The sequence below is a fragment of the Apium graveolens genome, chromosome 9, assembly GCF_009905375.1.
Source record: "Apium graveolens cultivar Ventura chromosome 9, ASM990537v1, whole genome shotgun sequence".
NCBI classification, from domain to species: domain Eukaryota; kingdom Viridiplantae; phylum Streptophyta; class Magnoliopsida; order Apiales; family Apiaceae; genus Apium; species Apium graveolens.
In genome coordinates, this window is record NC_133655.1 from 25,665,576 (window position 1) to 25,675,849 (window position 10,274).

The window sequence follows — 10,274 nt, forward strand, 5'->3', positions numbered from 1 at the left end:
ATAATTCTCCATCTTCCTTGAATCATCCAAAGAACCCGTCCAAGTAACCATGTTGAAGTCCCATCCAAGCTATGTTTCTCACTTAGGGCGCACCCTAATACCTTAGGGGATAGCTCTAAGAATCAGTTGAATTACTTTCTTCATATATCAATAGGGCGCGCCTCCTTCACCAATGAGGGTGCGCCTTGATTATGTAAGGCGTCAGCATTACTCTTCTCGTATGCATAAAGGTGCGCCTCCCCATATCTGTAGGGCACGCCTTCTGCCTTTGTGATAAACTAGATGTCTTATCTTTCCTTAATTTTAGGCACCAAAAACCCAATTCTGACCAATTGACCCGGTTTTGACCCGAACAAGGTTTATACCAAATTTTTGGCATAACAACTACCTCCCCAAATTCCATATGTTATTGAAAATGGGATTGGAATTTTCAACCCCCCTAGCAAACTTGAAAATTTTGTATGAGCGTCTACCAATTTGAGGGTATGCCCTTACGAACTTATTCATTCCTCTTTCTTCATCCTGCTCCATTTCTTCTTTGAACATGATAGGATGCGCCTTGGATGAATGCGCATCTCATGAATCTATACAACAGCTTTACACCCCCAGTGTAACATATATCACTTTCTACTGCTTCTCATCTTAATAGCTTTAACCTTGGTGTGTCTAGAGAGGTTTACCACTTATGCACCATATCTCTAAGCTTACATGAGCAAACTCGGCATAAGAAACAAGAGAAATTGTATAAAAGTGTGCACCTAACTTACCTTGGAAAAACACAATCCATTAACAAAGGTTCGAGGGTGTTCTCAAACTTTTTCATCCCAATATTGGTCTCATATGGACACGCCTCAAAACTGAAAGGGTCATCATAGGAGGGCGCTCTCTGAGGGAAGGCACAACAAGAATAAAAGACCAGTTCTCTGATCTTTAAATAATAAATAATCTTTGATGAAAGGAGGACGTGTTTTGTTGGTGAGAGTGATCCTTCCATCAACAACACAATACTATTTCTTATTTAATTTCTTGCTCATTGTCAAATCATAACTTTAAATCGTTGATCTCGTCTTTTCCACAAATAGTGTGATTCATTTTAACTCAAAGTCAAAACCTTTACAATCTTCTACAATCATATACTTTTAGAGGGCGCGCCCTTTATAGTGGCGGCGTCTTCCTCAAATAAAATTATCTTTGAATTAGAGGGCACGTCCTCTTTACGAGGAGCGTTTTGCTCAAAAAAGGTGTTCATCATTGGAGGGCGCGTCCTTTATATAAGGCGCGTCTACCTTGATAAAGGTAAACATCCTTGGAGGAGGCTTCCTCTGTAAGAGGTGCGTCTACCTCGACAAGGGTATTTATTCTTGGAGGGCGCGTCTTCTGGAAGAGACGCATCCACCTTGACAAGGGAAATCATCCTTGGAGGGCGCGTCCTCTGTGAGAGACGCATCCACCTCGACAAGGGAAATCATCCTTGGAGGGCGCGTCCTCTGTCAGAGACGCATCCACCTCGATAAGGGAAATCATCCTTGGAGGGCGCGTCCTCTGTCAGAGGAGCATCCACCTCGACAAGGCTATTCATTCGTGGAGGGCGCGTCCTCTATAAGAGACGCAGCTACCTCGACAAGGGAAATCATCTTGTTGAGGGCGCGTCCTCTGTCAGAGACGCATCAACCTCAACAAGGGAAATCATCCTTGGAGGGCGCGTCCTCTGTCAGAGACGCATCCACCTCCACAAGGGAAATCATCCTTGGAGGGCGCGTCCTCTGTCAGAGACGCATTCACCTCGACAAGGGAAATCATCCTTGGAGGGTGCGTCCTCTGTCAGAGACGCATCCACCTCGACAAGGGAAATCATCCTTGGAGGGCGCGTCCTCTGTAAGAGGAGCATCTACCTCGACAAGGAAAATCATCCTTGGAGGGCGCATCCTTTGTCAGAGACGCATCCACCTCGACAAGGGAAGTCATCCTTGGAGGGCGCGTCCTCTGTCAGAGACGCATCCACCTCGATAAGGGAAATCATCCTTGGAGGGCGCGTTCTCAGTCAGAGACGCATCAACCTCAACAAGGAAAATCATCCTTGGAGGGTGCGTCCTCTGTAAGAGGAGCATCTACCTCGACAAAGGAAATCATCCTTGGAGGGCGCGACCTCTGTCAGAGACGCATCCACCTCGACAAGGGAAATCATCCTTGGAGGGCGCGCCTCTGTCAGAGACGCATCCACCTCGACAAGGGAAATCATCCTTGGAGGGCGCGTCCACTGTAAGAGGAGCATCTACCTCGATAAGGGAAATCATCCTTGGAGGGCGCGTCCTCTGTCAGAGACGCATCCACCTTAATAAGGGAAATCATCCTTGAGGGCGCGTCCTCTGTAAGAGGAGCATCTACCCCGTCAAGTGAAATCATCCTTGGAGGGCGCGTCCTCTGTAAGAGGAGCATCTACCTCGTCAAGGCAAATCATCCTTGGAGGGCGCGTCCTCTGTAAGAGGAGCATCCACCTCGATAAGGGAAATCATCCTTGGAGAGAGCGTCCTCTGTAAAAGGCGCATCTACCTCGACAAGGGTCTTCTACAAAATCTTCATATAATTAAACCAAATCAAAGATCAATATTCTTAGAAGGCTTCTATCTTCTACAAAGCTCAAGGGATGCAGAAACTATCTCATGTAGAAACATCTCTTGGGCGTCTCACCAATTGTCATCCAATAAATGGCATCTCACACTCAATATTTCTATGAGGGCGCACCTTAAGGAAAAGGGCACGTTTTGAAAGACAAGGAATTAGTTCCAGTCGAGCCATTCTTCAAGTATTGACTATGACTCATCTGATCATCAAGACATCTTCATTGAAAACTTCCATAGACTTTTTCTTCTGAGGGCGCGCCCTTGGAAGGCAATTTTCCACTGAATGTCTCACACGCAAAGGGCGCGCCTTAATAGATTGTGATAATGTGCTTCGCAAATCATGAGATTTTTCCCTGATAAGGTTTCCTACCTGCAAGAAATACAATTAATATGGAACTTTAAATGTTACCTGGAGGACGCGTCCTAGAGGGACGGACGTGTTCAATCAGCGAACTCTCCTGAAATTTGTTGGAAGTTCCCTGGGCCTCAGATGTCTTCATCAAGGCGCGTTCTAAGTGTTTGTGGGGGTCTCCTCCGTGCTAAATCTTTTTCACAATATTCTTCCTGCACAAGTCCCAGAAACAATTAACGGAAAACACAACAAAACTAGTCGAGTGTTACCTCGAGCAATCGTCTTAACGGCGATGACTAGCTCATGGTAGTAATGCCTTCTTCTTGGGACGTTCTCCTCCCGATCCTCCTCAGATTTGCTCCTGGTTAAGTCATCTGAACTGAATAGTGTTCTCAAATATTCTAAATCAAATAGGATTCTTCAGTCTTCTTGTTGGAATAGGATTCTCCAATCTCCTGAATGAAATAATATTTTTCAATCTTCTAATTAGAATAGGATACTCCAATATTCTAATTAGAATATGATACTCCAATCTTCAATACCAAATATGTTTCTCCCAATCTTCTAAACCAAATAGAATTTTCCCAATCTTCTAAACCAAATAGGATTTTTTGGCAAAAATTCGTAGCTACTGTTTTCCTCTATTTTCGTACTGCTCAAATTTTATTCTCGTAATCATGTCATCTCTGAATTAAAGAGAATTCAACAAGTTTCGCGTAGACTGTAAGATCGTTCAAATCTGACTTACGGAACTCGAGATACGGCTCAAACAGTGTAAGCAAATCGCTAAATCCATCAAATCCAAATTTTCCATCCAACTTCGCTCCTTCGTGGCTATGGCTGCAAACTTCAACCTCCATGGCTGGATATCATCATTCATGGATCTCCCTCGTGGCCGCGGATACTACACTCAAATCTCTTTCGACCCCCCTGCCGAAAACAGTTATTCACGGATCTCCTTCGTAGTCGTTGTATGCAACTCCTCCGTGGCTGTCCTTCAATTCTTGCGTCAAAGAATCTTCATCGTGACGAGGCATCTCTTCCTCCTGAGATTATGATCTTGATTAGCCCCTCATTCTAGCGCCAATTTGTTGACGGAGGAATTTGGTATCAACAAACTGTGAGGTTCGTAGCCGGAAACAAGATCTGTGATGGCGGTTCTTTGTCGGAAACGTGAACAGTACCCGGTGGATCCGATGAATGGTGTTCGTCGGGAAGTATGAACAGTGTTTGTGGTGGAGATTATTGGAGGCTGAGATTGCTTAGGGTTAGTGGTGGCTCTTTAGGCTCTCGCTTCTGACCCCTTACAATTTGCCTACGTACCCCTATTTATAGGGGATCAAGCCCACATAGTTCTTGGGGAACAAGAAACCTAATGGGCTTATATTTCTTATCCCGAGGCCCAGTAGGAAACCCACTGGAAACCGTCTTCTACTAGCTTTAGGAATGTCCGCCGATGAGGCCCAACCACAAAGGCCCAAGGCTCGTCCGCGGCTTCGAGACTTCACGGATAAGGCATCTCCCTGGCCAAAGATAACCCTCCGCTACCAGCTGTTTCTCTAGTCCGCGGACGCAGGTATATTCGTGGTTCACCCCAAATGTTGGACGCATCATTGCCCCCCGATAAGGAGCCCCTACCAGATTACAGGACAAGTGATCCCAAGCTTTTGGGTTAAAAGTGCAGGATACTCCAAAGTCTCCCAACGAGGACACCCGTTGACTACAGAGACAGAGCTCCCAAAACACACACCAAATTTCACCCCACATCCCCAATGAGGACACCCATTGACTACAGGATGAGGCCTTCAGTCCAGGCATACCCCTGGAGGTCTCTGACCACGGACACCGCCTTTCCTGTAGATATGCTACAGGAAGGAGTTATTCAATAGAGTACCTGCACCAAATAAGTTAGTAATAATAATTCTCCATCTTTCTTGAATCATCCAAAGAATCCGTCCAAGTAACCATGTTGGAGTCCCATCCAAGCTATGTTTCTCACTTAGGGCGCGCCCTAATACCTTAGGGGATAGGTCTAAGAATCAGTTGAATTATTTTCTTCATATATCAATAGGGCGCGCCTCCTTCACCAATGAGGGCACACCTTGATTATGTAAGGCGTCAGCATTACTCTTCTCGTATGCATAAAGGTGCGCCTCCCCATATCTATAGGGCGCGCCTTCTTCCTTTGTGATAAACTAGATGTCTTATTTTTCCTTAATATTAGGCACCAAAAACCCAATTCTGATCAATTGACCCGGTTTTGACCCGAACAAAATTTATACCAAATTTTAGGTATAACAAAAAGTTTTTGAATACTTTAGATTTTAGTAAAGTATTTATTATGAAAATACATCCAAAATAGCACAAAATCCGCATGGCACACAGCCGATAAAGAATACGTTAAGGTTCCTTTTGCTAGTACTATACATCATATATGGAAAAATGAGAAAAAATAACGATAGCATGTGGGTGATGTCATGAAAATGTTGTTGTGGGGCCATACACACAATCACGTGGTGCTAAGTGAGTCAAACCAATAACGCATGTGTTTCCAGCATTGATGTTAAACGCATGTACTACACCCGTTCATGGTACTGACGAAAATGATACTTGCGTTTTAAAAGTAAGTTAAACGCATTTCTGAACCACACATTTTATCTAAAAAATGTGCTAAAATGGATCATAACCCATTTATTATTTATATTAAATACATCTTAATTTTACAAGGAACGCACTCTTTTTTCATAGGTATGTTGCATTGAGTTTATTCAAGTGAAGAATCTCCGTATTGCAGGAGAAATCCCGGTGTTTGAAGCTGAAACGAGGGGGTTGCTTGAAGCAATCAGATGGCTCCAGATGTTGCAGATGAACTACGTCAACATTGAAACTGACTCGTATCTCGTTACTTACGGTTAATGCTTTGACGAAAGGAGGTGACTATAATCCGGAAGTGGGAGATGTGCAGGAAGAATGCCGTTTGTTATTTAAGGATAGTCCTGTATTTGTTATTTTATTTGCTAAAAAGCAGGCCAACAAGATTGCGCATTTGTTAGCTAAAATTCCGTGTAGGTGGATTGACACGATGTTTTCTTCTTTACTCCAGAGTTTTTGTTTGAGACCCTGATGTATGACTCGATTTTGATTTAATGAATTCCATTTGCTTTCAAAAAAGATTATTTAAAAAATAATTTGAATAAAATTTGTGTTAACCAAATGAGATATGCATATTGCTGCACACAGAGAAATTACTAAATTAGATAACTACTATTGTCAATACCCAAGAAGAAACTGAGAAAGAGCAATAGATGTATCTAAAGATGCATTTACACATACAACTTTCTCCAAACTTTTCATAACGATTTGTTGTATCTAAAAATAAAATCTAATGTAACCTGCTTCACAATTGATCAATGCAGTTTCCCAATGCAACTGATGTAAGCTGTAATGTCTGCAGTATCAATATGCTTTCCTGATTTCATAAGCACCTGGGGGGGCGTCTCAATGTGTAAAGGACCTACCACAATATAAAAGCTTCATTGGTGAAGAATGCATGAAGAATCTGCTGCAGAGGTACAAATCAGCCGCAGTGTCCTATGTTTACAAGGAGCTTCCCAATTTAATATGATGTCTTTCTGTGAAACAATTAAGGGCCAAATCTAACATATATCATATACCTTCCCATGGTAAAAGATGAGCGCAAGACATCAAATTTCTGATAAAAGATGCCATTAAACCTGGGACATTTCATTCTTGACCTTTTACAAATAAGCGGTAGATATCCAATACCATACGGTAGACATGGATCTATCTCCGTCCATAGCATGCAAGAACCACTATAGAAGCCCGTCCTCAACAAATTCTACCTGTTTTGGATGTAACAGGACTTAAAATCTAGAAAACATTCTTAGTAACTTGACCAGAGCCAAGTTTTTTTGAACGCTTTGTCTTGTTTTTCCAGAATTCATTTTTCTTTGTTTTCTTTTTTATTTTCACTACACCCATTCTGCTATTAATAATACCAAGAATAGCACTCTTGTCCTTCTTGTTCTTTATTGCAGCTTTGACATCCAAGATTGACCGTAACTTCTCATATGATTTGGCATCGGGAAGTTGGCCACTTTTAACCATCTGTTTATGATAGAAAAATGCTCTCTTGAAATCACGAACACGAACAAAGGCATAAATCATAGTGGAGTAAGTAACTGAGTCAGGTTTTAGATTAAGACCCTTCATCTCATTCAGCAGTTGTGGTATCTTTAAATCCTGTCCTCCCCGAGCATATGCATTTATCAGCATATTGTATGTCATTACAGTTGGCTTGTAACCAATTTTCCCAAATTCATTAATCACATCTCTTGCCTCAGTGTAGTGACCTTGTTTAGCAAATCCATCTAAGAGAATGTTGAAGGTCACCCGAGTCCCCTCAATCTTCTCGCTAGTCATCATTTTCCAGATTTTCATCAGTGTTTGGGTGTCACCGGCACGTCGAAATGCATCAAGTACAGCTGTATACGTTTCTATAGAAGGTTTTAAGCCCTCGCCTAGCATGCTCTCAAAGGCCATGTAGGCTTTCTTGTGCCAGCCATTGACAGAATAAGCATTAATAAGAGCTGTATACGAGTGTGAAGTAGGTTGAACACCAGCTTTCTTCATCCTCAAGAAAGCATCTGCGGCCATGTCACTCATATTCTTCTGTCTACCATAGGCGCTAATCAGACATGTATACGATTTGACATTTGGCTCTAATCCTATTGTTTTCATCTCTAGAAGGAGTTTTTCAATGGTTTCAGGTTGCATTCTTCTTTTGTAGGCATCCATTAATATGTTATAGGTGGCAACAGTAGGCACGATACTCTTTGCATTCATTTCAGCAAACAAACCTTCTGCTTCTTCAACCTGATTTGACTTGCCGTATGCATCCATTAAAGTGTTATAGACAATAGCATTAGAGGCAATCCCTTTCTTCTCCATTTCTTCTTGAATAATAAGAGCTTCTTTTTTCAGCCCCTCATCACAGAACGATTTAATTAGAGCACCCATGACTTCTATAGTCCGCTTGGTATTCGATTTTGTAAAAAATTCCCATGCATCTTTTGCACTCTTTCCAGTCTTCCTCATGACTGTAATCATTATTGAACATGTCACATGATCCGGTTGCACATCATTACTTTCCATCATCTCATAGACACTCCAAGCATCGTCATATCTGATACAATGCATAACTAACCAATTCAGAACAAGTACCTTTGAAGTTTAAACTGAAAATACAATATAACATACAACCGAAACACGCTGAACCATACAAACTGTCAGGATATAATTCAAATGCTAGCAACACCGATAAACCACACAAAGTGCATGCGCTGTGAGTCCAATAGTACTATTAGTACCCCACACGTATCTGACTAGTAAGTTCCAGTGTTCCACCAATCATGAAAGCATATATACTAAGAATTTCAAAGTCATACCCAGTTCGAAAAAAGAATGTGATAAGTTCCAAAGTCCAATCTAAATAACTCCTATTAACAAAAACTAAATGAAAATCGAGAAGTAGGGATGACAATATCTAACATCATCCATCATCAAACTAGAACCAACTCAATTCTACAATGTTTACACTTTTTGTGATCAAGACCTTCCTCAAAAGATTTCATTTCCATGCGAAGCCCAAAAAATAATGCACGCCTCGATTAACCCAATTATAACCCTAATGACTAGCATTTTTAAAGTTTTTTACTCCTTAAACTTATATCATCATTTTAATCAAACTTCGCAAGTTATATGATAACACGAAATATTGACAGTTACTAAACACGATCCAAAACTCGAAGCAAACAATTTAGCAAAGAAAATCAGAATCGGTACCTCCCACAGCTAAAAAGGCCAGAAATTGCAGCAGTAAAAACATGAGATTCCCTAAACTGTTTCCCATTTGGCAAATTCCCAAACAAAAGCATCAACGTATCTCCCATTCCAGCTCTCCCTAACAAAATAAACATAACCGAACAAGCCCGAGCACTAATCAAAGAAGGCTCTTGCAATCCCATCCATTCGAAAAAATACAAACAGCTCAACACTAAACCCTTCTCTTCACCCAACAAATCCAACACTTTCACACACTCTGTCTTTCCCAATTTACCCTCATAAGGGCTCAAAACTTCCCCTAGTGTCCTGTTCTCAGGCAAATTCTTAGCAAGTTTCAAAATTTCAACCACCACATTTTCATCACCAGCTCCACAACCCGGGTCATCTTCCGGGTCGGATCCGGTAAAATCGGGTTCAACTCCTTGGCCATTAATATCTTCAGCTAGGTGCCAGGAAGTACGTGTTTGGTCATATTCCGGGTCCGATCTGAGAAAATCGGGTTTTACTCCTTGGGCATTAATATCTTCAGCTAGGTGCCAAGAAGTACGGCGATTCTTTTGAAGGGTAAGCTTGCCTTCGCGGGTCGGGTCGGGTTCTGGAGCGGAAACCCGGGTTTTGAAGAATTTAAGAAACGGGTCATGGGTGGGTTGGAGTGAGTGTTCTTCAACTGGGTCTTGTTGTTGAGGTTGTTGAAGATGAGGGAGGAAAATTGAGGATGACTGGGAAGAATTGGAAGTGGCAGAGAGAGAAGGGAGGTGTAAAGATTTGAAATTGTGGTGAAAATTGGAGGAGAGAGAGTGGGGTGTAGATGAAAGAGGGGGAAGAAGAAAGAAACAGTGGTTGAGTGCCATTTGCTTCACAAGTGATACATCTTACAACTTGATGCAATTGTTTGTGAATTTGGAGGCAAATGGAGTACCAAGAGTATCTACACTGCAGTCCGAGTTTGCTCCTTGGGCACGTAAAATGGGACTCCAACACTAAATTTACATTGTACATGACCTTTAAAAAGTGTACAGTCCCACCCTCCAGGGACCGTCCATTCTTTTACTATTTTAATGTATATGAAAGATAAACATGCATGCTGGTGACCTCCCTTCCTGTTTTTTATGTTTTAAATATTTTTGATTTCTAAAGTTATTATAACATTAACATAATGTACATATTTTTGTACCGTTAACTTACAAACGGTAATAATATTTTTTTCTATAAATACTCAATTCTAGTACCTTATTCATAATCTTTACATCCTTAAAATTATTTTAATTTTTTTTAGAAAAAGATGAATCCAAACAATTCCAACAATCCTCCTCCTTCAAATTCTCAAAATTCAAACCCCAAATTTCCATACCCATATCCAAATTCCTATTTCTCAAACCCACAAAATTTTAATTTTAATTCTCAAAATCCGAATTCTCAATACCAATTTCCATTTT

General features: G+C 41.4%; 1 protein-coding gene across 1 annotated transcript; it reads right to left on the reverse strand.

Annotated features, from left to right (window-relative positions):
- Positions 1–6,259: 6,259 nt before the first annotated feature.
- LOC141683769 (pentatricopeptide repeat-containing protein At5g50280, chloroplastic) lies at positions 6,260–9,871 on the reverse strand. The gene is made up of 2 exons (XM_074488531.1): positions 8,839–9,871; positions 6,260–8,179 (listed from the first exon to the last, which is right to left on the reverse strand). Exons 1-2 carry the CDS (start codon positions 9,687–9,689, stop codon positions 6,865–6,867), a joined length of 2,166 nt encoding a protein of 721 aa, XP_074344632.1. The 5' UTR covers positions 9,690–9,871; the 3' UTR covers positions 6,260–6,864.
- Positions 9,872–10,274: the final 403 nt, after the last annotated feature.